Here is a 27,463-nt window from a genome sequence, read left to right as displayed (position 1 = left end):
AGCCCTGCCCCACAGAGCTGGGGGGCGGGAGGGCTCCCTTGCAGGCTCCGTGGTGACTCCAGCTGCGGTGCTGTGTGAGGGCAGAGTGCAAGCGGGGCTGCCGCCCCCACCAGCCAGCCTGGGCACTCCCAGATATTGCTTGGGCAGGGCGGAGCCTGTGGGCAGAGCCCAGGGCTGGCATAGGCCTCTCATGGCAGTGCATTGCATGGGGAAGTTAGCTGGTGACCACATGGAGGATTTTCTTGTTTTTCCTTGTTTTCCAATGGTTTGCATGCAGGGGGGGTGGGACTCAGTTTCCCTGGGTGTTACTGGTTTAATGAGGTGATGGGAGAGGGAGTTTGTTGTTACAGAGGACCAGCGAGGGAACTTGGGACACCAGCCAATGGCCCGGAGAAGGGAGACCCCAGTGACTGGTGACCCGGTGACCGGGAGGCCCAGCGCAGGAGTCGCAGCCAGGTCTGGCCAGCGGGAGGACAATGGGCTGCGGAGAGAAGACCCCAGTGACCTGACCAGCAGGTGCCAACCATAGGGGCCAGAGGACAGAAGAGAAGAGAGGGGCCCAGGCGACCCTGTTTACCTGGAGAAAAGACAATGGACAGAGGCTGGGCTTGGGGCCGAGATATCAGATGCCCAGCTGGGAAGCAGGGGGGCTCTGGGCTGGCAAGAGGGAGCAGGCAGAGCCCACGTGGATGCAGGGGAGACTTGGATGTGCTGTGCTGAGGGAGGCCAGGCCTGAGGGCCCTGAGAGTTTCCTATGCTGGGGTCAGATGCTCAATAAACCCTCCTGTGTTATGTTGGCTGAGAGTCGCTCCAGTCTAGAGAACAGGGTGGCATTATTCCCTCTGGGAGTGGAGGCCCCGGGGGTCCAGAGCGAGTGGATTCCCTGCGGGGGCCCATGGCAAAGACAGGTGTGCTAAGCCTCAGAGGGGTTGGGAATTGGTCCTGCTTTGAGCAGGGGGTTGGACTAGATACCTCCTGAGGTCCCTTCCAAGCCTGTGATTCTATGGGGTGCGGCTCCAGGAGGTGGAGGGGCTTAACTCCCAAGAGAGAGTCAACCCTCGAGAAGGGCTGTCTCACTGAAGGGGATTCCCCCCATAGACCGCACGGGGCCAAGAGTGGGCACGATCTGTGAGTCTGTGACAACGTGGTAGCAGAGGATGGCTCGTGGATGCGCCCTGTAGACAGTTGGCTGCAAGTGTAGGCACGTGGCAGTGAGCGGCAGCCAGCAATAAAACGAGGGAATTGAAAGGAACCAGCGTGGAAATGTCCTAGAACCAGCTCCATACGAGGGACCTGGCACGTCTGTGCAGGGAGAGAGGGCTGAGCGTGGGGAGGCTCACTAAAGAGCAGCTGATGGCTCAGCTTGTAGAGAATGATCAGTCTGAGGAACAGGCTCCAGACCCCAGGGGGGCTCCCGGTGTGCCCGGAGAGCCGGGGAGTAGCTGGGGGGGCAGTCTGGGTAGCAACCGGGAGTGTATCAGACCTGACTCCCCAGTCAGCACAGGCGGGCCCCAGTCAGGGTCCCCACTGGTGGAGCTGGAGGAGCTGGATCTGGAGGAGCAGAGACGGGCGGACAGGGAGAGAGAACGAGAGGACCCTGCAGAACAGCGGAAGCATGAGTTGGAGTTGGAGGAGCAGCGGGCCAAGAGGGCCTGCCGGGGGGTAAGTGGGGAAGGGCCCCGAGATGCCAGTGTTGTGGGGAATCTAGACACCAAACTGCTGCCCAGTTCAAGGAGGGGGGTGGGAGATATTGATGCCTATCTCACAGCCTTTGAGAAGGCTTGTGATCTGAACCAGACTGACCCTGCAGATAGGCTCCACTTTCTGACCCCCAGGCTGGGTCCCAAGGCCATAGAGGCATTCAGCCAAATGGATGGTATTGAGACGGGGGACTATGACCTGTTCAAACAGGCTTTGCTGCTGAACATCCCCAGACACCCCCCCTCTATCTATCTATCTCTCCATCCATCTCTCCATCCCCAGACACACCCCCTCTATCTATCTATCATTTGAACTGACCCCCGAGGCATACGGGAAATGATTCCAAGGTGTGCGCAAGACCTCAGGTGTCACTTACAAGGAGGTCGCCCACCTGCTGGGGGAATATCTCCGCAAGTGGGGGAAGGGCGCAGGGGCCACGACCGCAGGGGACATGTATCACCTGGAGGGGTTGGAGATGCTGTAGGACATCTGCCCTCCAGACCGTAAGACGTGTTTAGCGAACCAGAAGCCCAAAGATCTGCGCAGTGCAGGGGCCCTGGCAGATGAGTTTGTGGAAGCAGCTCGGAGGCAGGAGGGAGACCCGTATCGGGGACTCAGAAGGGGAGTCACCCAGAGACCTCTCAAAGGTGGGACTCCAGGAAGCCCACCCAGGGGTGCCTGGGAATGCCGGGGCAGGCCGACCCCCCCCATAGGACTTGAGAGATCTGAAATGTAATTACTGTGGCCAAAAGGGACACAAGGTGGTGCCAGGCCTAAAGATGAAGGAAATGGCAGCCAAGCAGAACCCACGGGGTGTCAACTGGGTGGGAGCCCACCGAGAGGGGGCACCGCTGGGCCTGGGGGCCGCAGTCCAGAGGGCTGTGCCAGGGTGAAGGGACCACCAGGCCAGGCCCGTGGGGGAAGGCAGGGCCTCAGGTCCAGAGCACCCGTACTCAATCCGCCGGGTGAGTGTGGGACAGGCCCCGGGGGACGATCCCCACATCATCCCCATTGAGGTGGGGGGAAGAAGCGTCCGGGGTTCTGGGACCCGGGTGCAGAGGTGATGCTGGCGTGGTCCGAGGTGGTGGGCTCAGACCAGCTAGTGCCCAATGCCTACATGACCCTTAGTCCGTGACATAGCCCAGCGCTAATAGCTCCTTCTGCTCCAGCAGGAACAGCCCTCGTACCACGACATCGGCGCGCAGCCTCGGATTCACGCCCTCGGCCTCCTTCCAGCAGCTCCACGCAGACCCGTCGGTGCAGCAGAGACCAGCCGCGGTGAGGCCTGGGGCCTGTGCTATGGGAAATGGCAGTGCTGGGGCGGGCACCAGGGTCACTAATGTTCAACTTGCTATGTGTCCACTCAGTCCCGCCCGCCTCCCGGGCATTCACTGAGCTGGTCCCAGGATTGCAAGGGTTAGATCCAGCCAACTATTTGCCAGGGCCCCATGCCACCTCCACTGTGGGGAGCCTGCATGGGGCTGCTCAGCCTGGCTACAGGGCAGTGCCAAGGGCAGGCTGCAAGGGGAGCCAGACCCAGGCCTCGTAAAGAGATACGGGGGCTCTGTGGGGCTCAGCCCACCCGGTGGATCCCCCTCGGCTTCCCGCTTTGCCCACCATGCCTGACTCCCTGCCCCGCCCACACAGCTGGAGCCTCTCACTTGCCCAGCCTCACCGCAGCAGTGTCCCGGGCACACAGGGGCGAGCGGAGAATCAAGCCTGGTGCCTGGAAGACCTTCGGCAGGGATCCGGGTGTTAGTGGCTGGCGAGGTGAATTGGAGGGTTCTGTCTGGGAGCAGTCTGCAGCCAGGCCCTGCGTGCCGGGAGCCCCTGCAGGTCCCTGGGGCTGGCTAGAGCCGGGCGAGATCCATGGCCCAGAACCTTGCACTGGAAGAGCCACCGTTCGAACGCCCGGCCTGTCCCCTTTCCCCGGCTCCTGGGATGTTCCCCCACCTCCCTGGGCTCTTTGCCCTCAGCCCCGGGCCTGGCGCAGAGAGGAGCTCCGTGGTCACTGCTGGCAGCCCCAGACTGGCTCAGTGTGTACAGGGCCCCAGCAAGGGACAGAGCCACACTGAGCGGGGATGAGGGTGGCTCTGCAAGGCCCCCCCCCCCCACCCCAGCAGGTTCTTTCTCCTGCCATCCCATCCGTGCACCAGGGCTGGGGCGTCACCCTCCTTTCCTTCCAGTGCGCCGGGCATGGCTGTCGGTGGCCGACTCTGCTCTGTGCAGTTGTGCGCCTCTGGCAATGGGACAGTGCGTCCCTCGTGCCCCCTCCTCCGCAGCCTGCAAGGTCCCATCCCCCCACCCCCGGCTTGGCCAGGCGTGCTGCAGCTCTAACCCATGAGCTGTGGCTTGCAGCTTCTCTCCAGGCCAGGAAGCATCTGACCTCAGCCCCTCAGAGAAGAGATCTGTGAAGGGACGGGAGAGGCCCTGTGTGGAGGCAGGAGGAAGCAGAAAGAGGCTTTGCCTTTAAAAATAACCCCGGTATAAATCCCATAATAGCTCCTCAGAGCGAGGTGTGGTAGAGCCCGTGGGGGTGGGACGGGGCCCTCAGCTGCACTGGCGTGTGACACACTCAGCTCACCGGGCCCTCAGCTGGGTCACCCTGCGCCCAAACAATCCGCAGCTGCAGGGGCTTCTGGGCAAGCTCAGGAGTGCTGAGTCTTCCCCCCGAGCTCTTAGCCCAGCAGACTGCACCTCTAGACCGCCAGCATCCGATGCAGTGAGCGGTAGCTCACCAAAGCTTCTGCTCAAATAAACTGGTTCGTCTCTAAGGTGCCACAAGTCCTCCTGTTCTTTTTGCGGCTACAGACTAACACGGCTGCTCCTCTGAAACCACCCCTAGACCCTGCACTGGTGCAGATGGTCTCTGGCGCCTCCCAGTGGCTGTGTGTGGAAGTGCAGGGCCACAATGGCAGCGTTTCCCTCCCGCTTGGGGCGAAGGGCTGCCAGGGACTGTCAGACCCAGGGTGTGGGGGCCAGAAGAGGCCCGGGCCCAGTGCAGGCCCTACCTGGCGCCAGGGATCTGCCCCCCGGCACTGAGCAAGTCTCGCCACCTGCCCTGACTCCAGCCCCAGAAGTTCAACGCTTTTCCGCAGGGCCAAGGTCCCTGTGCAGGGCCAGGCGCCACGGCGGAGCCGATACGATTCCACACCCCGCTCGTCCTCTCTCGGTGCGCCAGAGGGTGGCTGCCCCACATGCTGACCATAGGAATGGGGCAGGGTGCTGATCTGAGCCCCTGGGGGGTCCTGGGCCGTAATGAATGAATGAATGGGGCCCCGCTCCCCAGCACCGAGCCTTGCCCTGTCAGTGCAGGACCTGCCCCAGTGTGGGAGGGGAGGCCCCTGTGGCCGTCTGGAGGGCAGTGTGGCTATTGACCCTGCAGGTGTCGTGGCTACAGTCTCTTTATTGAGCTTGGTACAGACAGCAAAAGCGGGCAGGTCCCCCACCCCAGGAATCCCCACGACACACCAGGGCCTGGCTGCCTTGAGCCCTGCTCTGGGCCCATCTCCCTCGATTCCTGGAGCCCCAGCGCTCCGGGTCCCTCCTTTCCAGTGAGGCCCCACTTCCTCTGGGAATCGGCTCTGTCCTGCCCATGTCCCTTTTGCCCTCCCTTGAGGGGTCCACTGAGCCCCCAAGCACTGCACAAGTGGCTGGATGCTCCGTGGGGTGGCTGTGTGCTGTCTCCCCTCCATAAGTGTCTCCCCCCGGCAGTTCCCAGGTGCACAGGAAACCCCATGGAGGCCGAATTGCTGGTGTTTGGGTCCCAGCAGGGGCTCAGCCAGCCTGGCGCAGAACCAGGCACTTTGGCAGGAGAAATGGGAACTATTTCTGGAGGAATTTGCAGACTGATGCAGGGGTAGGATCCCCCTCCCCTACCCCATGAGGAGCTCTCCCTCTGTAGAGGGAGGGGAAATTCCAGCCCTCTCCCACCCCCAGGGGAAACCTGAGCTGTCTGCATTCCCATGGGGCTGAATTGGGTCATGGCTGCAGGGTAATACCCAGGGTGGGAAGCAATTGCCAGGGGATTTTGCTTTAATTGGGAACCCCAGCAGTCCCCTCCCTGGGGAGTGACACATGGTCACAGCTGCTGAACGTGGAGTGTGGCACCCAAGCCCCGCCACTGCCCGAGCCCGCTCCCCAGAGACAGCAGGGGCTGGGGCGCCTCCAGGCGGGCGGGTGGAGGGCTCATTTGTCCGGCATGATGTACACCTCCTCGCCGTCATTGGGTGCGGGGACGCTGCTGCTGTACAGCTGCTGGGTGTTGGCGTAAATGGGCTGGTCTCCGTGGCAGGTGTCGCTCTCCATGTAACACTCCTCGTCCACCAGCTGCTGGACTCTGCGACAGGCAGTGGAGAGGGCCCTGCGTTACCCTCCCGGCGTGGGGAGCAGCTCAGGAGCTAGTGGGCTCGGGGCTCTGCCACCTGCTCCTGCACTTAGCGCCTGGGGACAGCCAGTGCACCAGGGCAGTGCCAGCCGCAAAGGCTCCGCCCGCAGGGTCTGAATCCCCCCTGGGCTGGCTCCAGTGACGGGGGTTAAGTGGAGAGAACTGGGCCGACGCGCGTTTATACTGCAGTGTCTGAGCGGTGCGCAGCCTGCCACACGGCGAGGCAGGGCCATGCCAATGGCTCAGGGGGAGCTGGGGCGACATGCCCTAGGGCCTGCGGGGGGCTGTGGCAGAGCCCAGGTCTCCTGGCTAGCGCCCGGACCGGCCTTCCGCTCCATGTCAACGCTGCCCCGGCATGCATGGGAGGGAACGGATGGGGCCCCAGCTCCTGGAGAAGTGGCAGCCCTGGGGCCACGGCTCCTAGCACAGGAGAGTGTCACTCCCGTGCCTGGAGTCTGGTCACAAGCTTCTGGTCTTTTTATCCCGGAAACTGACTTTGTCGCAAGAATTTCTCTGTGGCAAATCCAGACAGCAGCTGCGGGGGCAGGGGTAGGTTTGTGGGATGTGGAATGACATGTGACTGGGGCGGGGGGGGGGGGGATGGGATGGAGTGCCGTAATAGGGACTGAGGGGCAGGGACTGACTCACCCATCATGCCCTGAGGGTCACGAGCGAGGTGTTGTTCTCAAACCACCTCCCCAAACTTCCCATATTTGTTAATTTCATCGGAGGCTGTTTCACCATCCCGGGTTTCAGCAAAGCAGCGGGGTTAACCCCTCCCCTGCCAGTCAGGCCGAATCCCCTGGCCTCGTGGATTTGCCAAGGCAGTGCTGCCCCGGGGACGGGGGGGAGGGGAGGAATTAGCCAGGACGTTGCTTAAAACCCTCCTCGGCTCGGATAAAACATCTCGGGTGAGACCAGAACCCAGCCTCAGCCTGCTGCAGCCCCAGACACATCCAGGTGGCTCACCCGGCTCTCGACATCTGGCATGTTTCACCCGGACGCTGGGTGGTGCCTCCTTGGGTTCCCAGAGTGTTTAAAGGGTTAATAGCCATCCAGTGGAGGCTCTGTTTCGAAGGTGCTCTCTGGACTGAGCCCATGAGCCCAACCAGCCAGATGTGGCTCTTACCTTAAATAACCCAAACTGATTGATGAGCCCTCGGAGAGGAAGGCAGGTGGCTACCCCCTCGCTCACTCTATCTATCTATCTATCCATACACACCCAGCAATCTATCTGTGCATCCATCTATCCATCCCCAGACTACATTACATCCCTCTATCTATCATTGCATTTTCCCCCTGCATGCAGCCTCCCAGGTTGCCTGCCCCGAGGGAAGGGGACCTAGGGCCCCGGGGATGCTGAGTCGGTGCTCACCTGTACTGCGGTCCCTTTCTCTCCAGACACTCATATTGCCCTCCTGGCTGGGAGTAGCCAATGAAGACGTTCTCATAGTTGTTGGCCTGGCCGGGGCCCGGCTCTGCGTTGCGGCTGATGTAGCGCGGCTGGCCGCGGGCGACGGATGCGGTGGATTCCCGCTTGCTGTGGATGGCGGAGGTCTGTCTCTTCCTCCTGAGCAGGAGCAAGGCCACAGCCAGGCCCCCCGCCAGCAGCAGCCCGGCCAGCACTGAGCTGGTGAGGGCCACGCAGAGCAGCGCGCACAGGGGCTGGCATTCCTGCCCGTAGAACGCGGTGACGTTGACGGGTCCCTCCTGCGCTGAGTGGCAGTGGCAGGCGGGCTCCGTGCTGTCGGTGGGGCTGCTGCCCATGCAGTGGCTGAGGACGCTCGCCACCACGTCGCACTCGCAGTCGAGGACCAGGTGCAGCAGGCTGGAGGCGTTCTTGAAGAACTCAGTGGGCAGCCCCCGCAGCTGGTTGTGCTGCAGGTAAAGCTCCTTGAGAGTGCGCGCCTGGGAGAGGAAATCCGGGGGAAGGGTCTGCAGGCGGTTAAAGGACAGATCCAGCATCTTGACCGACCCCCCCAGCCGGGCGGAGCCATTGATTTCCCTGATGCCATGGTTGCTGAAGTTCAGGCCTGTCAAAGTGTTGCTACTGAATTCCAGCCAGTCCAGGACCTCGCAGGAGCTTGAATTTGGAGACCCCAAGCAATGCGCCCAGCCGGACGGCACACTGCGCAGGAGGAGCAGGGCTGCCAGGAGTGCCAGCATCTTCCTAGCTGGGAAGCAGGACACAAGCAGGCTGTAAATGGGGGGCGTCGCAGCAGCGCAGAGGTGCGGGAGGCGAACCCCCCTTCGATCCTATCTGCTCCACGCCCCAGGCAGGGCTGCTCCGTGCAGGCTCCCCCGCTGGCCAGAGGACGCTGTGGGGCCTCCTGGTGCATTATGCCCCAGGCCAGGCAGCACTAGCCCCTGCATGCTCATTATGCAAAGGAGGTGGCGGGAGGGAACAGGAGGGGTGGGGAGAAGCGGGGACTGCTCCCCTGTATCGCTCTGGGTGCCCCCAGGAGCCCTGGCTCCCCTCGCCCCAGCCACGGGCTGTAGTCGCACTGGTCTACTGGGCTGTGGAGTTCCGCTTGGAGTGGGTGCCTGGCTGAAAAGTAGAGCTGGGGAAGCAGCTGCTCTGCAGAGTCACATGCCCTGGCTTTGTGGGGAGAGGAGGGAAGTGGGGGCGGAGAGCAGAGCTGAAGATGGTCGGGGCAAATGGGGCTAGAGACACGGCCTGAGCACGGGGAGCCGTGCGGGGCGGGGGGGGTCCGCGCTCTGGCTTGGCCTCGGCCCCATCCCTAGGCCCCGTTTTCTCTAGTGGACGACCATGCTGGGCAGAGGGGCAGCTGTTTTGCAGGGCTGGGGGTTGAGCGCCAGCCCTTTAGCTCAGCAGGACTCTCTGCAGACTGCCAGCCCTGGGGGCGCTTGGCGGAGGAGCCCGCGCCCGCAGGGTTACTGCTGCCCCCGTGGCCCAGTCGTGGGTGTCTCCTAGGTGTTCACCGCTCAGGCCATTTGCAGGGAAGGGCCCAGCCACGCCGCTGCCTCTGCTCTTCAGCACCACTGGCAGGGCCCCCCGTGCCAGCCTCTTGCAAGCTCCAGCTGAGGGGCGAGGATGGGGCCGCCTGGCCCTGCCCTACCACGACAGGCTGATGGCTTGTGGCCAACGGGCACTCCGCTCCCCAAAGGTCCTTCACACCTCCCCACGTAGAGGTGAGCCCGGGCACCCCGCGCTGCTCGGTGGCACAGGGCGAGAGGCACCTGCCCACTGGCTCTGTCCCCATCCTGCCCCATGGAGCCCTGCCCCATACCTGAGCTGTCGCCTGCCTCCCGCCCTCCGCTGCGTCTGCTCCTCTGCTCCTCTGCCTGTGCGACGCAGCAGCTGGACAGAAGAGAAACAGGCAGTTCCTCTCTTGCTGGCCCGAGGCTGTCACAGTGTGGGGGAGGGACGCTCTGTGGTGTAGCTAGAGAGCCAGGAGCGGGTTTGGGGAGCAGGAGGGGAGCCCTGCCCTCACCGGGCCATCCCGCGCTGTGTGCTGGCTCTGGGCTCCTCCCTTCTCTGCCACTCTCCCTTTGCTTTCGTTTTTCAGTCTGGCATCCCCCTGCGCGGGGTGCTGCCAAGTGAGGGGCATCTGCAGGGCCCAGGGGGATGCTTCATGGCCCCCGGGCAGGGCAAGGCCATGCCGTCCCAGGGCATCACAGCCTGGCCACAGGGCCAGGACAATGGAGATTGGAGCAGCCCCATCAAGGAGGGCTAACTGGGGAGAGTCCCTGTCGGAGTGGGAGTACTGGGGGGCTCCCTCCCTCTGGAGGGAGGCCCCGCTGGGTAACATCACAGACCCTGCAGGACAACAAGGGGGAGGCTGGGCCTTTCGGCACCGCTGCGGGGTTGCCCCAGCACTAGCCCAGGTGTGAAGGGCCTGCACAGAGGTGGAGAGGGCCCGAGCGTGGGCACTGCTGCCAGCCTGCAGGCGTGGCATGGAGCTCCCTTCCGCTGCCCCCAGGGAAGGGGGCCGGGCACCCAGGCTTGCAGGGTGTAGTACCCTGCCCCACCCATTCCTGATGCCCAAGACGGAGCATGGCCCCTGCCCAGCCCACGGCCGCTGACTCTGCACCCTGGGCACAGGAAGGAAATGGGCCTTCCTCTGCTCCGATGTCACAACAGGCAAACCCCACCCCCAAGCAGGAGCAGATGCTGAGCCCTGGTTGGGTCTGAGGGCGCCCAGGAGTTGGTGAGGGGAAGGCGGGGAGCTTGGACCAAAGGACTCAGGAGCCCCATGGGCCAGTGCATCCCCTTCCCCCGTGGCCCTCTCTTCCGGCCACAAACACCTGCCTTTGGCCCTCCCTTGCACCATCTCACTGCAGACTCCGCCACCCCGCCCAGCTCCTCCCCGATCCCCCTCTCCCTGGGTGCTGTATGCCATGCCGGGCAAGGTCCAGTGCCCTGGAGAGCAGCCTCCCTTGGACTGTTGTAGGGATACACGGCCCCCTCTCCTAGCAGCCCCCACCGTGGACACCACACACCTGACCCCTCCCAACCATGGGCCCAGACTCCTGCTGCCTCTGCAGGGCCAGTGCGAGATGCTCCAGAGCAGGCGTCAAGAGGTCCCCGAGCACCTGGCCTAGCTGGCCAGCAGGGCCAGCGTGGCCTGGCAGGGGCCGGAAGGGGCATGTCGCAGATCTCAGCCCTGCAGCCTCCGGCCTGGCTTGTCCCCTTCGTCGCGCCTTGCCAAGAGCCACACCCAGCATAGCCTACCCAAGCAAACCTGACTCCGGCTAGCCCAGGTAACCAGAGCAGGGCCAGTGAGCCAGGCGTGTCCCCAGGGACCCTGCTGGGCTAACCTGTCTTTGCTGCTGTTGTGCCCGGGCTAGCGAGACTCAAGCTCACTGGGGCAGGCTATGCTCCGCTCTGGCCCTGGAGACAGCCCCTTTGTCACTGATGCCAGACCCATCTGGAGTCCTCAGCCCGGCATCTCCTGTCTTGCAAGCCCCAAAGAGCCCCTGGCTCCCCTCCCCCCTCTAGCCAGTGTCTGACTCAGGCTTCACAGTGAATTGGGGAAGCAGGGCCAGGTGAAGCAAAGGCAGTTACAGTAAATGCAACATGCAGGGGAAAGCGCTGAAATCCCCCAGGGCTGCTGCCCACAGGTGAGCTAGGTGCTCCCCTCTGCGCTCCAGGGGCAGGTTCGGCTCCCTGCTCCAAGCACGAAGCAAAGGGTCATGGAAACACGCCGTGCATTGGCTGCTTCCTTCAGCTGGCTCCAGCCTGGCTTCCAAGTGCACGCGGCTCTAGGGACTCGCTCACCCCCATGGCTGGCACCAGCTCTGTGCAGAGTGCCAGTGAGCCATGCTTTCCCGGCGCAGGCCCCGCAGGGAGACAGGGACATTAAGGCCAGAAGGGACCATCATGATCAGCTAGTCTGACCTGCTAAACATCACGGGCCCCAGAACCACACACCCCCACTCCCGAAAAAGACCCCTAACCTCCGGCTGAGCCACTGACATCCTCAAATCATGGTTTAAAGACTTCAAGTTAGAGCGAATCCACCACTGACACTAGTTTAAACCTGCAAGTGACCCGTGACCCATGCCACAGAGGAAGGCGAACCCCCCCAAGGTCCCTGCCAGTCTGACCTGGGGGAAATTCTTTCCCGACCTCAGATATGGCAATCGGTTGGACCCTGAGCATGTGGGCGAGACCCGCCAGCCAGACACCTGGGAGAGAATTCGCTGTAGTAACTCAGAGCAGGGGCGGTGAGTTATATGGGCCCATGGTGCCCGGGCTCCAGCAAATTCAGGGCCCAGGGGGCCCAGCTCCGCCAATGTTCGGGGCCGGGTCTCCTCCCTGGCCCCGCCTGCCGCCCCCATGTGTCTCCTCCCCCGAGCATCCCTGCCTGCCCTGGGCAGCTCCGCACTGCACTCCCTCACCGGCCACGGCTGCTGCACCTGCGGAGGGAGGAGGCACATGGCAGTGTACCCCCTTGGCCCCCCCGGCGGGCAACTCCGCGTTGACTCTGGGGGGAGCCTTATCCTGGCTGAACCTCCTGAACAGCAACCGGGGGGGCTCAGGTGAGTGGGGTGCCAGGGGGGCTGGGAAGGGGGCCGCCGTCCCCTCCCCCAGAGCTCACTGGTGCCGGCAGGGAGAGGGCTGAGGGGGAGTCCTCCTCTCTGGCCCCCAGCCCCAGGGCAACCTGCCTGCTGCACCCCAAACTCCTCATCCCCGGCCCAGCCCCATGCCCTGCACCCCAACCCTCTATCCCAGCCCAGAGCTTGCATCCAGCACCCAACCCCCCTCCTGCACCCCCTCCCCCTGTCTTAGCCCAGAGCCTGCACCCAGCAGCCAAACTCTATCCTAGAGCCCACACCCCTCCCGCACCCAAACTCTCTCCCAGAGCCGTAGGCAGGTGGTGGGGGGAGCGGACAACTTGGACCCATTCTGGGCACCACCAAAAATAGAACCCTGCCACCCCTGACTCAGAGCCCTCCCCATCTAGTGCCCATCTCCGGCCATTGGAGACATTCGCAGCCAGCTGTCAGGGCTTGGCTGCGCCCCCTCACAGGATGCCTCGCGCCGCACAGTGCTTGGCTGGGCACTTTTATTTCCATCTGAGGGGCCGGCGGAGTCAAGGGCTCGCCGAGGACTCACTGAGGAGTGAGCTGGGGAGGCAGAAGTGGGCGGGAGGCCTGGGCGTTCCTAAAAGGGAAGCTGTTGCCGTGAGGAAGGAGGGTCGGTCGGGGCGCTGAGGGGAAATCCCAGGATTGGCCCTATGCTGACTCCTTAATGAGTGACGTCAGTGTGAGCCACGAGCTCTGTGCCCACTGGCAGAGGGGGGGGGGGCATAAGGCTGGCAGGGATCCCTGGGGTCCGGGACAGACAGACTCGTTCACAGCATAATGGCCCATCAGGTGGCTAAGGAAAGCCAGCATCACGCTGGTCAGCAGACTCTCTGCGGAGTTACCTGGGTGGTTCTGGCTCTGCACTGCCACCTGTCCTCTCTCGCTCTGTGTGGGAAGGCAGGTCACCAAAAGGTGGTCGCACACTTTGGGGTGGGGGTGCTTATCTCTCTGCCTGGTCGGGTGTAACCTGAGTCTTGTAGGTTCACCATGTGTCACGGAGTCCCTGGGCGATGCTCTGGAACTGCTCCCCATGAGGCCAGTCAGGACTCTGGGGTAGTCGCCTTTCTGTGAGCAGCCTGTCTTCAGGACACACAGCTCCCACCTTCCTGGGTCTGACCTCGGAGCATTCAGCATCCTCTGCCCCTCCGTGCGCTTCCCCGCAGTGAGTCCACTCAGGTGGGGCTCCTGGGGAAGCCAGAGGGTCCTGCACCCCAACTTCGCAGTCAGACGGGACTCTCAGCCAGCCAGTAAAACAGAAGGTTTATTAGACGACAGGAACATGGTCTAACACAGAGCTTGCAGGTGCAGAGAACGGGACCCCTCAGCTGGGTCCATTCTGGGGGGCAGTGAGCCAGACAACCACGTCTGCACTTCACTCCATGTCCCAGCCAGCCCCAAACTGAAACTCCCTCCAGCCCCTCCTCCTCTGGGCTTTGTTCCTTTCCCGGGCCAGGTGGTCACCTGATTCCTTTGTTCTCCAACCCTTCAGCTTTCACCTTGCAGGGGGGGAAGGGCCCAGGCCATCAGTTGCCAGAAAACAGGGTGTCGGCCATTCTCTGTGTCCAGACCCCTGCACACACCTGCCCTCTAGGGCTCTGCAATGATCATACACCCTTACCCCACCACCTAGATACTTAAGAACTGCATAGGGGAAACTGAGGCACCCCCACAATATTCGGAGGAAACATTAAGAACAGGCCCACTTCGTCACATCTCTCCCCCCTTCGAGATCGAACTGAGCGGGGTCACTTTACCCGGTGACCTGGGGAAGTTCGAAGCCACCAATGTTCCCATGGATGCCCCAGCATCTCTCCCATTCCTTGGTAGGAGTTACACCAGGTCCTTCCAGTTTCACGCCCTCCCTTAGGTCGGGGGTGGTCGATAGCACTAGCAGGCTGCATGTGGGAAGGTTTCTGCAGCCCATGCCCTTTGGCCACCCCAAAACCCCAGGGGGTCAAACTGGGATTGGGTTTTCTCCAAGAGCTCCAGTCTGGAGGGCTGCAATTCGGGCTCTCTTGGTTAAGGGCCCCCATCTTGACCTGGGCCACATACTGTTCACTTACAGAACTAGCATGGAGACATCCCTTTCTCAACAACCTTGTCTCCCCAACAAGCTGGCCAAACACAGCCACTTGGTTATAGGACGGTATACCTTTCTAAACAGCTTTCACTCCATCTGAGACCTTCTCAAAGCTATCCACACTGGATCTTTCAACAGGAAAGTCAGTGGATCCATTCACAACAGAAAATTTCTGGCTGTTAGGAACTGAAACTTTCTTGATTAAATCACTTTCACACCCTTCAGTTGCAGTAAACTGCTTGCAAAGACTCCATGAGGATTCCTTTCCCAAGGGATTTTCTATGCAACAATTCACCCCTCCCAGAAATTCTGCTCTTACCCTCTTTACCTAGGGCTTGCTCTAGGGGAACACTTTCCTGAGCAACAACAGACTCTTTCTGGGTCTCCCTTACATCCAGAATCACCTCTGGCCCATCAGGCGGATTCCTACATAATCCCCTTTCAGGCAAACCGACAGACTTCCTAGATAAAAGGTTAGAAGCATTCTCCTTCCCTTTGCCACACACAAGTTCAGGAATCTTTTCCTCCTTGCTACAGGTTTCCACACCCTCAGTAGGTAACACAATCACATCACCTTCATGCTCTCCTTGTGCCCTGGCTAGGATCTCACCCTGATTAGACAGAGTTGCTCCACCCTTTCCAACAACACACTAGCAACAGGCAAAATACAAGCACCAGAATTGTCTGGTCTCGGGGATTTTACATAGACCCTAACTGGATGCGACCTAGTTACAGGGCTATTCTCCCGAGCAGACACAAACTTAGGACCCTTCCCTTCCTGGGCTTTAGCTGAATCCAGAACCAGCTCTGAGACAACTGCACGACCCTCAACCATCACAGGCTGAAAGGCCCCTTCTGTCTGCTCCACAGACCAAGAAGAGCCGGACACACTTTCTCCTTTACCAGACACACAGGTTGGGATCTCATTCCCTTTGTCCCAGCACACAAGGCTGGTCACAGACAACTGCTTGGAGATCAGGGTAGCTCCCTCCATAGGCAAGTCAATACCCCTGACAGACAGAGACCCATTTCCTTCACTGTCCCAATTCTCCACCCAGCTAACAGGTAAGGTCCAGGGACTCTCATCTTCCACTCTCCTCGCCTTCCCACCCTGCTGATTGGACACAGCCATCAGATCACAAGGCTGCCTAGGCTCATCCAAACTTTCCTTACCAAGCACCTTGCCACTCCCCACAGATCCCCTGCCCTGCCTGTGTCTCCCCCCACTCTGCTGGGGTCTCAGCTCCCACTGTGCTCAGCACTGCCCTTGCTGTCCCAGTGGGAGCAGGCCACTGCTTTCCTCAATGCATCAGAGCCAGCTAGAGTCCCCACTCTGGTGTGCAAGGGGGCAGGGAGCATCTCTCTGTCCCACCCAGCCCCAGGGGTCTGGTTACAGGCAGGCAGGTATCCTGAGCCTAGCGGCTCCTCCCTGCTGCCAGCCAGGTCATCTGCATTTTCACTGACCATTTCCCTCTCCGCCGATTGGTTCCCTGGATTCAAATTCAAACCCTTGGCAGTTACAGGAACAGGGCCTGGATCCTGTCCCAAAGAGACACAGTCACCCCACAACAGGGTCTCGCAGCTGGTGTCCTGGGGCACCCCAACGACCAGCCAGCCCCACTCCTCCTGGGTCTGCACAGGGATCTGGGCCATAGGGAAGGCGAGGGGCTTCGTCCCTGGGACCCTCACCCAGCTCACACAGCCCCTCAGCATCTGAGGCTGCACCACCCAGGGCCTGACAACAGTTCTCTCTGTCCCAGGATCTCGCCACCCCAGGAATGTCTCCCCATTGACCATCACCTTCCGCTCCCACTGGGGGTCCCAGGGGCCTGGCCCCAGGAAACTCCACACAGACATATAGGTTGGGGTCAGGAGTGGGAGCCTGTCCACATCCCCAACCATCTGGACGACAGAGTCTGTGGCCTTGGGACCCAGCAAGGGAGCTAGACACCGGGGCTTTTCCGCAGGGTCCCCTTGGTTCAAATCGCCAGCCTGCTCAAAGGCAGTGAGGTGGCATCCACATCCCCCCCTCCTTAACCAGGGGCAGCAATTTAATCTCGAGGTTCCCTGCGGAACTGGCCCCCCGGGGTCTATCCCCACTCACCCCGGGGAGGTCCCCAGGCCTCTCCACCCCACCACCGCCAGTTCACGCTGCTGCTGCTTCTGCAGCTCTTTCTCGGGCTCTCGCTGTCTCCCACAGTCCTCTTGCTCCCTCGGACTCAGCTCCAATCCCGTCCGTCTCCGATCCCCGGATGGGGAACCCGATCGTGAAGACCCTCGTCTGGTCGGGGACAGGAGTCTTGGTGATGCCTGGCTCCCGCTCCAGCTGCTCCCAGATCCTGCTATAGCCCCATTTGGGGTCAGGAATCTGTCCCTTAGAGCGGTCATCCTCCTCCAGCTGCACGATGAACTCTGCTTTGGTGAACTTTCCAACGCTCAACCCTCTCTTTTTGCACAGGGTTACAATGTCCTTCTTAAGGAGACGGTGACAGGCCATCACTCCGCTCCTCCCAAGTTGTTGTGGACTCACAGGCCGTGTGTTCTCAGCTCCCCACGGTTTCCAGGGAGAACCCCTAGTGTGCCAGCCCTTCTCGAGGTCACCACCTCTTTGCCAGGGTCGAGCTGCAGACTCCTCCGCCCCTTGGACTGCTCACTGCAATCCCCAGGGGAACCCTGTTACTGCAAAAGTCCTTCTCTCTCCCCGGGCCAAGCTGCAGGCTCCTCCGCCCCTGAGACTGCTCACTGCAGTCCCCAGGGGGACCCTATTACTGCACAGTCCTTCTCGCTGGTCACACACTCCCAGGGGTTAACCGCCCCCCGAAACCGCTCCTCTCTGAGCCTTCAGCAGGCCTGGTCCTCGGCGATCCCCCTTCGTGTTACTGCTCCCCAGTCACTTACTGCAGGAAGTGCCATCCACGGGGTGCAGTACATCCCACCGCTGCCACCAGTTGTCACGGAGTCCCTGGGCGATGCTCTGGAACTGCTCCCCATGAGGCCAGTCAGGACTCTGGGGTAGTCGCCTTTCTGTGAGCAGCCTGTCTTCAGGACACACAGCTCCCACCTTCCTGGGTCTGACCTCGGAGCATTCAGCATCCTCTGCCCCTCCGTGCGCTTCCCCGCAGTGAGTCCACTCAGGTGGGGCTCCTGGGGAAGCCAGAGGGTCCTGCACCCCAACTTCGCAGTCAGACGGGACTCTCAGCCAGCCAGTAAAACAGAAGGTTTATTAGACGACAGGAACATGGTCTAACACAGAGCTTGCAGGTGCAGAGAACGGGACCCCTCAGCTGGGTCCATTCTGGGGGGCAGTGAGCCAGACAACCACGTCTGCACTTCACTCCATGTCCCAGCCAGCCCCAAACTGAAACTCCCTCCAGCCCCTCCTCCTCTGGGCTTTGTTCCTTTCCCGGGCCAGGTGGTCACCTGATTCCTTTGTTCTCCAACCCTTCAGCTTTCACCTTGCAGGGGGGGAAGGGCCCAGGCCATCAGTTGCCAGAAAACAGGGTGTCGGCCATTCTCTGTGTCCAGACCCCTGCACACACCTGCCCTCTAGGGCTCTGCAATGATCATACACCCTTACCCCACCACCTAGATACTTAAGAACTGCATAGGGGAAACTGAGGCACCCCCACAATATTCGGAGGAAACATTAAGAACAGGCCCACTTCGTCACACCATGGACCCCCGTTTACTGGCGAAGCACGGTGCTAGTCAGTAGCTTGCGGGGGCTGCTGGAAAAAGCAAATCCAGGTGGGGACGGATTGGCTGGGGTGAAGACAGTGACCATGCAAAGCTGCAGCTGGCGAGTCGGCAACCCCCCCGGTTAGCCTTTGCCCGGGGGAGACAGGCTGCAGCAGGCTTGGGCTCCTAAAAGGCAGGGCTCCACCATCCTGCTGAGACGGCCTTGGGGTACACAGCCCCTTCTGGGCCAAGAGGCAGCTTGGTAGCTGAGTTTCGGCACCAGGTGATTTCCTGGGTCACCCTTTGTGTCCAATGGTTCCAGGGCTACTGCCGCATTCTTCGCTAACGAGCTGGAGCCGGGCTTTCCTGATGAGGGAATCCAGGTGCTCGGTGTTCCCGTGGAGCTGTGTGCGACAGGGTGACCGGGAACCTGCAGCGTCCCTTCCCTTTGGGCCACTCTGGGCGTGGCAGGTGGGTCGAGGGACACGGGGGCTGGCATGTGCCTAGTGCTGCCTGTGCAGTAAGAAGGGAGAGCTCAGGGGGCGGAGGACGTGGGGACAGCCCAGGCTCTCTCACTCGAAGGGCAGGTGCCCCACAGCCGAGAGCTGTGCTAAAGCTTCCCCTACAACTGGGGCTTTAGCTTCAGGGACCCAAGGGGCAGGGCGGGATGTCATTCACTGGCGGAGGGAGGGGGCAGGGCCTCACGCATACCACATTCAGCTGAGCGGGTAGCTGAGCGGGAGGGGCCCCTAAGGGCCCCAGATCCATGTGCCCAAAGATTCAGGGCACCTTGGCTGGGGAGGTGCCTGTCCTGGGACACTGGGCCTGGTTCTCAAAGCCCCACGGCTCCCTCCCGCTACAGCCAGTGGGGGGCAGGGGGGAGAACTCAGCACCTTGCAGCAGCTGGCCCTGCTAGTGTGAGCACAGAGACATAGAATCATAGAATCATAGAAGATCAGGGTTGGAAGGGACCCCAGAAGGTCATCTAGTCCAACCCCCTGCTCGAAGCAGGACCAATTCCCAGTTAAATCATCCCAGCCAGGGCTTTGTCAAGCCTGACCTTAAAAACCTCTAAGGAAGGAGATTCTACCACCTCCCTAGGTAACGCACAAGAGGTTGTCACACCCCCTCCCTTATACAGGACTGGCCTAGCCCAAGTCTGTAGCACCGTTGCCTTCAGCGAGTGGCCGTATCTCAGCCCAGTTCCTAAAGGACAGGAGCCAGGGAGGCTGGACCTGGCGTCTGAATTCCCATGTCCCTGCTAGATGCATCCCTTCCAGCTCAGTTTGGAGGCACATAGGCTGGGAATGGTGGAGGAAACTTTCTCTGCTCCCCATCCTGTCCCTATTTGGTGGATGTAAAAGCCCTTTACTCACCCACCTTCTTTCTCTCTCTCTCTCCATCCATCTCCAATGCACCCATCCATATCTATCGAGGCTTTCATATGGTCCTCCTGACCTCACCATAATATTTGAACATCTTGGTAGTTACCCTCCAGCTTAGGCCAAACTGGGCCACAAGCAGGTTTGGTTGACTCGGAGCCCAGGTTTGCGCAGAGAGCTGGCGACCTGGCACCCAGTTGGTGCCGGGCTTTAAGTGCGAAGCCACAACCGCAGCTAGGCGAGAACCGGGCGTGATGAAAGAGTCACCCCTGGGCCTGGTGAGTGTGTCCCGGTGTGAGAGCCCAGCGCGCTGCCCATGAGCATCCTGTGTCCTGGGGCTCCAACGGAACAGCCCCCCTGCTTCACCCTGCCCCACTTCAGAGTCAGCTCGGGCAGGCAGGGTTGGCGGCACGGCTCCATGGGGCCCTCTGTGACGAAGCAGGACTGTTCTTAATGTTTCCTCTGAATAGTGTGGGGGTGCCTCAGTTTCCCCTAGGCAGTTCTTAAGTATCTAGGGGGTGGGATAAGGGTGTATGGTCGTTGCAGAGCCCTAGAGGGCAGGTGTGTGCAGGGGTCTGGACACAGAGAATGGCCGACACCCTGTTTCCTGGCAACTGATGGCCTGGGCCCTTCCCCCCTGCAAGGTGAGAGCTACAGGGTTGGAGAACAAAGGAATCAGGTGACCTCCTGGCCTGGGAAAGGGACAAAGCCCAGAGGAGGAGGGGCTGGGGAGAGTTTCAGTTTGGGGCTGGCTGGGGACAGGGAGTAAAGTGCAGACGTGGTTGTCTGGCTCACTGCCCCCCAGAATGGACCCAGCTGAGGGGTCCTGTTCTCTGCACCTGCAAGCTCTGTGTTAGACCATGTTCCTGTCATCTAATAAACCTCTGTTTTACTGGCTGGCTGAGAGTCCCGTCTGACGGAGTTGGGGGGCAGGACCCTCTGGCTTCCCCAGGACCCCGCCTGAGCGGACTGGCTGTGGGAAGCGCCTGGAGGGGCAGAGGATGCTGAATGCTCCGAGGTCAGACCCAGGAAGGGGGAAGCCGGGTGAGCTGTGTGTCCTGCAGACAGGCTGCTCCCAGAGAGGAGACTTCCCTAGAGTCCTGCCTGGCTTCGTAGGGAGCAGTTCCAGAGCATCGCCCGGGGACTCCGTGACACCCTCCCAGCCCCGACCCACTCGGCCACGCAGTGTCTGCGGGTAGCCCTGCTCCTGCCCTCTGAGCTCACCACCAGCCAACACAGGGAGGGAGCGACAGTGCCCTGACTCCAGAGCCACCTGCCTGGTCCCCCCTGGACTCTGAGCCCTGCTGGGGAGGGGGCTCAGCGGGGGCTGTGCTGGGGCTGTGCTCTGGCCTGACGCCAGGGGTGAGGGACCCTTTCACTGGTTTGAATCCTCGTCAAGGTCTCACATCATGTGGCACCCCTACTGGAAAAGGGGCTGGGGGCAGGCTCCCCACTTCACCACGCTTCTAGGGGGACAGAGGCGCACCGAGGGCTGGGACCCACACTGATGCACCGAGTCCTGGCAGATGCCCAGAGCCCACTGGGAAATTGGACAGGTCCTGGGGCGTTGGTGGGTCCACAGGCAGCAAACCCCGTCCCCTGGCTGCACTGCCCAGGGGGATCTCACAGTGGCTCAATCTGGCCACGCTGGGGGCTGCCCCACCCGGCAGCTCTAGACAGCCCTTAACTCTGAGCTCCCTTCGGAGCTGGGCCCAACCCACTGCCCTCCATGGGGGAGCCGCAGGGCCTGGCCCATGCGTGGGTGTTCGACTGACATCTGCAGGGGAGCTGGGGAACCACAGCACCTGTCAGGGCCCTGGGAGTGGAACTGAAGTGGGGAGGGAGACAGAGACAGTGCTGCAGAGCAGAAAGCTCCCCCCCAGCTGGGGGGCAGGCCAGAGAGCTGCACAGAGGGGCAGGGAGGGGGGGCGCAAACAGGAGGGGTCAGATCTGTGCAACATCACTGGGAGTGTCGGGCGGTCGGGGTTTCTCTAGTCTCCTCTTTAGGCCCTTGTCCCTTGCGAGGAACAGCCCCTCCTGGAGAGCGAGTGACAGAGCAGGGCTCAGTGTGGTGAGCCCAGGGATGTGGGTGTGTGTTCCTGACACTCACTGTGTGTGTGTGTGTGTGTGTGTGACAGAGTGTGGGGGAGTCAGGGCCCTGCACCCCTCTTCCTGGGATTCACCATGACCCTCAGCCAGCCAGTAAAACAGAAGGTTTATTGGACAATAGGAACACAGTCTCAAACAGAGCTTGTGGGTACAACCAGGACCCCTCAGTCGAGTCCTTCTGGGGGGCAGGGAGCTCAGACCCCAGCCCTGGGGTTCCCTGCGTTCCTCCACCCAGCACCAAACTGAAACTAAAACCCCCCCAGCAGGCTCCCTCCTGCAGCCTCTGTCCAGTTTCCCAGGCAGAGGTGTTACCTCCCCTCTCCCCGGCTCAGGTGACAGGCTCTCAGGTCTCCCATCCCCAATGAAACCCCCCTGCCACATCCCCAGGTCAGCACTCCCCCCTCCCTGTGGCGTCACAGTGTGCACCCCTGACACGCACAGCGTGTGTGTGTGTGTGTGTGTGTGTGAGACAGCCGCTTCTCTTTTTTTAATGGTGCTGGCTGTGGAGGCCACAGGCCAGGGCAGATGCAGGGGAGCAGGGGGCTGGCTGGGGATTTCCCACATGCACATCTCCTGCCTGGTGTCACATTTCACAAGCCGGTTTGCAGCTTCCTGACCCCAGGTTGCTGGTCACGCAATGGGCTGGTCCTAGGGTTTGGAGAAGGGCCTGATTCCAAACCACTGACTGCGGCCGGCAACACGTGTAGGCATGAACTTAGCCGCAGGTATCTAACCATCGGAGGAGTGAAGCTCTGGAACAGCTTCCCCAGGGCAGCTGTCGGGGCAAAAAAACCAAACTGGCTTCAAGCCTGAGCTTGGAAAGTTTATGGTGGGGACGCTCTGATGAGACTGCCTGGGTCACCTGGGTCAGGCATGGCCAGCTGGCTGGAGGAGCGGCCAGGTGCCAACCCCTGGACTGACATGCCATACTCAGTCCCGTAACAAGAGGGCAGCAAAGCCACACCATGGGCCTTGGCCCTGGGAGACTCTGTGGATTGTCTCTGGCTGCAGCAATCACCCCTGGGAGCTAATTCAATCTTGCAATAGCTGGATCCTGCCAGTGCCTCCCTGCCTCTTTGGGGAGACAGCCCTGGGGCTGGCTGTGGCCTCCAGTGGCAGGGGAGTTTCACCTTCACCAGCTAGTCGGGGCCACTGGTGTCAGGAGCTGTACCCACTTGCCAGCCCCTGAGGGCACCTCCCTGGCAAGCGGGCAGCTGGAGGCCAGGGGACGGGGCATCTTCCTTATCTGCCCCAGGAAGCAGATATGGGCTCGGAGCTGCCGTTTTGTCAGCCCTGCTGGCTGGCAGGGAAGCCAAGCAGCTGCTTTGCTGGCAGTGCTGAGAGCGGTGCTGGGAGCCAACTGCTGTGTGCAGTGGCGGGGAGGGGTACAACTCCAGCCGCAGCCAGCCCAGTGTGGGGTGCCCCCCCCTTGGGGCTGGGTAGAGAGAGCCCCTTGGCAAGCTGCCTGAGAGTGGCAGGATCATTGGTGAAGGTGTGGGCAGGGGCTGATTCTCCCCGGGGCCCCCAGCCCAGGGCGGCTCCCTGCTCTCCCTAAACCCCTTTTCTCTGCAAAGCAGCAGCCGCGTCCCAAAATAGCTCTGCAGCTCACAGCCTTTACCCTGGGGCCTTACCAGAGCCCACTGCCGCCGCAGGCCTCGGGCAGCGCAGCGGGTGTGTTGTGGCACCGTGTGGCCGGGAAGGGGCGTGGGTAAGGGGGAGTGGAGGCAGAGGTGGGTGGTGTGAAGCCCAGCAAGCCGGGGGAGACAGAGCATGGGTTATGGAAAGGAGGCAACTGGGCGAGTGTGCGCTCTGCCCAGGCACAGGGCGGGGGGCGGCAGGGGTACAGCCAGGGCCCTGCCCGTAGTGGTGCCTGCCATCCAACAGTGACGGCACTTGGTGCAGCCAGGAACCGTCAGGAAAAAGATAGATCATAAAATAGAAAATACCATAAAGCTGCTGTATAAATCCCTGGTGCACCCCCACCTTGTCCACTGCAGGTAGCTCTGGTCTCTCCATCTCCAGAAAGGGTGTGTTAGCCTTGGGAAAGGGGCAGAGCAGGGCAGGGAAAATGGAACAGCTTCCAGATGAGGCGAGATTAAACAGAGTGGGACAGCTCGTCTTGGAGACGAGACACGAAGGGGGGATGTGACAGTCTGTACAATGGGGTACGCTGTGGAGAAAGTGAACAGGGAAATGTCATTTTCTTCTTCCCATAACCCGAGCACCAGGGGTCACCCCATGACATGACCAGGCAGCAGGTTTCACACAAACACAAGGCAGCGCACCGTCACCCTGTGGGACTCATTGCCAGGGGATGTTGTGAAGGCCAAAATATAACCAGGTTAAAAAAAGAGCGCGAGAAGTTCCTGGCGGCTAGGTCCAGCCATGGCTATCAGCCCAGATCCTCAGGAACATCACCTCACGCTGTGGGTGGCCCTAACCTCTGCCTGCGGAAGGGGGGCTGGCCGACCAGGGATGGGTCATTCAGTAATTGCCCTGTCCTGTTCGTTCCCTCTGAAGCAGCTGGCACTGGCCTCTGGCAGAGACTGGGCTAGCAAAGCCATTAGTCTGGGCCGGTGTGGCCATTCCTGTGACACTGAGCTGGGTCTCACTGCAGTTTTCGGGGGGAGCAAGTCTTGGGGGCGGGCGCTCGATCCACCGTGATCCAATAACAAAACGCCAAGCCAGGTTCCTGGTGTGGCAAGGGGAGCCCGGTGGATGAGGGCTGCTGGCCTGGGGAGGAAACGCAGCCAGGATGCGCACCAGTGGCTTGGGCCTGTGGCCAGCAGAGGCCAGCCTCAATCCAGGGAGTCTCGCAGCAGGAAATAGGGGCTCCCTCCCCAGCTACTCCGGATCCAGGATTCCCAGGAGCCGCCTCCATGGAGGATCCATCAAGCTCCAACTCAGCACCGGCTCAGTGCTGTCTCTGATCCACCCCTCTGGGCCAGCTGCATGGACTTGCCCTGCCTCCAGGAGCTTAATGCACCAGCCGCTGCCCAGTGGGCACAGTGCCAGGGGCTCAGCCTTGCAGGGGGACAAAGACCCCAGTGGCTCTGAGCAGTTGACAGGGCTGGAGCAGGGGCTTTACTGGGTTGTTTGCCATTTCCCAACCTCCCAGGTGAGGACTAGACCCCAGGTCTCACCCTGGGGCCTGGGCAAAGGGTATGGCACTTGCTGAGCCTGCTCCGGCGAGCTGGCCCTAGCCCCCAGCCTGACCTCCCCTCCCTGCAGGCTCCCCTCTCCAGGGAGTAGCTGGTCTAGCCCACAGCAAACGTCCTAATCCGGAGGAGCCAGAGACTGGCTCCAGCCCTGATGCAGGAGGTTTGATTCCCCCCACCCACAGTGGGGTGCATAGGCTCCTGCTGCCCACGGGGCCCTGTGCAGGCCCAGAGCTCTCCACACTGTGGGCAGCTAGCTCCGCAGAGACCCCTGGGTCAAGTCCTCCCTGGGCCAGGCCAGTGGCTGTATCCAGGACTGATTGGTATATTTCCCCCCCTCCTTCCCCCTGTTCCATGGTCCAAGAGGGGGACTTGGCACCAAGCCCCAACGTTACCCAGGGGTGAGGCGAAAGCGGAGGATGCCAGCGTGCCTAGCGCCCTCCCTCAGGGGTCTGGCAGCGGGCGGCGGGCTGGGAAGGGTCCCTTGGGGCATCAGGGACGGGATGACACATGGGCACAGGCAGGGAAATACTGGAGGGGCGGCACTGTCTCCTTCGCAGGGGGAAGGTGCCATGGTCTCATCCCAGTGGCTTCCCCTCCCTCCTTTATCTCCAGCAAAGGGCTCACCGCTCTGCAGCCGCTGCTCCCCCTCCCTGCCACGGGGCGCTGGGCAGGCCGCTGGTTGTGAGCCCCCACCGGCATGGCAGAGGCCGCTCTCCACACTCAATCCTTTGCCCTCCACTGGCAGCCAGAGCTCTGGCTCAGACAGATCCGCTGCGCTGGAGCCTGGAGAGCGACAGGGACATTTTGATGGGTTACCATGGCGACATCCTCCCCCTCGGCACTGGGATGAGATTGGCCAGCAGACGCCAGACCCCGGAGCAGAGCTGAGCCGCTCTGCACCAGCCCCAGCATGAGGCGGGCGCCAGGCGTGGCAGGCAAGCTGGACACTGCCGTTGGCCCTGCTTTGCAGCGTGTGCCATGGGGATGGCACAGCCAGGCAGGGCAGTGGGGGACCAGAGATGTGCAGAGTAATGGGTGTGTTGGCATCATGTCTGTCATAAATGCCCACATAACCAGTGTGATGCTGGCACACCCGGTGCCAGCTCATGCCAAGGTGCCCGTGCCTCGGACCACTGACAGAGGCAGAGCTGGACTCATTCTGGCGCGCCTGGGGTCAGTGGCATTAGCCTGGGTAGCAGGGCTCAGAATGGGTTTGGCTGCACTATGTGCATGGAGCTGCTGCTGGCCATTAAGCTCACTTCCAACACCTGTGGTGACTGCAAGGTGAGCCCCAGCATTTGCATTGTGAGTCTTTGTACCCGTGTACCTCACCAGACAGGAGCGAGTCATTGCTTAGTGCGAAGTGCTGGGGTCCCGTCCCGCCCCACCCACATTGCAGCTGACACGACTAGAGTGAAGTGTTAAAGAGGACAAAAGACTTTGTTGTTTACTTTCCCTCTCCCTGCCTCAAGCAGAGTGAAATGGATTCCTCCCAGTGGCTGAGTTTGCAGCTCAAAGTGGAAGGGGGGGAAGGGTGTAACAAGGAGGAACTGTATCTCTCTGCTGCTCAGACTGGGGGGCAAGGGTGCTAGGCGAAAGCAAGGGCTCCCCAGCTGCATTAGCCTGGGTTAGTCCCAAAGGACATATAGAGCTTGCTGATTCCTAAGGTTAAGATTTTGTCACAGTTGTTTTTAGTAACAGTCATGGACAGGTCAGGGGCCCTAAACAAAAATTCACAGGAGCCTGTGACCAGGTGGCGGGGCTGACAGCTGCGGGTCTCCCACTGCCCACAGTGGCTCAGAGCTCTAGGCCCACCGCGCCCACGGCAGATCAGAGCTGTGGGGCCCACGCTTCCTGTGCCAGCTGACAAGGTCCGGCCTTGCCACCCCAGGGCACGGGGCTGAAGCTGAGGTGGAAAATGTCACGGAGGTCTCTGAAAGTCACAGAACCTGCGGCCTCCGTGACAAAATCTGATCTTACCACAGAAGCTGCTGTTACTGTTTGAAACTTAAGCTTGGAACTCATTCTTTTGGGTGATGTATGTACACCTGCTTTAAATATGTAAATGACTCTTGTTGCCTTTCCCTAGTTAATAAATCTGCTACAATGTTTATTCTAGGATTGGCTACAAGCCCCTGTCTTTGGTGTGAGATGTAAGGTGCAAGCGACCTGGGGTAAGTGACTGCTCTTTGGGGCTGGGAGTAACCTGAATGTTGCTGTGATCCTTGGTGTAAGGGGCCATCTATCACAAAGGCAGCTTGCCTGAGTGATGTTAGAAATCGGAGTACCCAAGGGCACTGCCTGGCTCCTGGGTTAGGCTGGGCTAGTGCCTGAGGGGTTCACACTTGGTAATTGGTTGGTGAAATCGAGGTGCAGAACTCACCCCCAGTTTGGGATTTGTGCCCTGGTTCGTATCAGTCCAAGCTGAAGTTAGAACTCATGCTCCGTGGTCACGGCCAGCCAGCTTGGCAGCCAGTGTGCACACACGCACGGTGCCTGCACAAAGACACACGTAGGATATGGACGCACACTCCCACATGCACAAAATGAGCACAGTGTATGCACACATACCCCATGTCACGGAGTCCCTGGGCGATGCTCTGGAACTGCTCCCCCTGAAGCCAGGCAGGACTCTGGGGAAGTCTCCTCTCTGGGAGCAGCCTGTCTGCAGGACACACAGCTCACCCGGCTCCACCTTCCTGGGTCTGACCTCGGAGCATTCAGTATCCTCTGCCCCTCCGTGCGCTTCCCACAGCGAGTCCGCCCAGGCGGGCTCCTGGGGAAGCCAGAGGGTCCTGCACCCCAACTTCGCAGTCAGACGTGACTCTCAGCCAGCCAGTAACACAGAAGGTTTATTAGACGACAGGAACATGGTCTAAAACAGAGCTTGCAGGTGCAGAGAACCGGACCC

General features: G+C 61.1%; 1 protein-coding gene across 3 annotated transcripts; it reads right to left on the bottom strand.

Moving 5' to 3' along the window:
- Positions 1-5,096: 5,096 nt before the first annotated feature.
- Positions 5,097-27,252, bottom strand: LOC311512882 (leucine-rich repeat-containing protein 25-like). Of its 3 annotated transcripts, XM_084614291.1 has the most exons (6): positions 27,124-27,252; positions 25,177-25,335; positions 23,375-23,561; positions 9,340-9,410; positions 7,464-8,258; positions 5,097-6,040 (listed from the first exon to the last, which is right to left on the bottom strand). In XM_084614291.1, the coding sequence occupies exons 3-6, from the start codon at positions 23,405-23,407 to the stop codon at positions 5,890-5,892; spliced, it is 1,050 nt and encodes a 349-aa protein (XP_084470417.1). In that variant the 5' UTR covers positions 23,408-23,561; positions 25,177-25,335; positions 27,124-27,252; the 3' UTR covers positions 5,097-5,889. The 3 variants fall into 3 exon arrangements, with proteins under 3 accessions (XP_084470417.1, XP_084470418.1, XP_084470419.1); XM_084614292.1 differs by lacking the exons at positions 23,375-23,561; positions 25,177-25,335; positions 27,124-27,252 and adding an exon at positions 12,985-13,380 and having other exon boundaries at positions 7,464-8,262; XM_084614293.1 differs by lacking the exons at positions 23,375-23,561; positions 25,177-25,335; positions 27,124-27,252 and adding an exon at positions 12,985-13,380.
- Positions 27,253-27,463: the final 211 nt, after the last annotated feature.

The sequence above is a fragment of the Lepidochelys olivacea genome (genome assembly GCF_965140295.1).
Source record: "Lepidochelys olivacea isolate rLepOli2 genome assembly, chromosome: 25".
Lineage (NCBI taxonomy): Eukaryota > Metazoa > Chordata > Testudines > Cheloniidae > Lepidochelys > Lepidochelys olivacea.
Note: the sequence above shows the minus strand (reverse complement) of the source record. Positions and strands in the feature narration are given on the sequence as shown.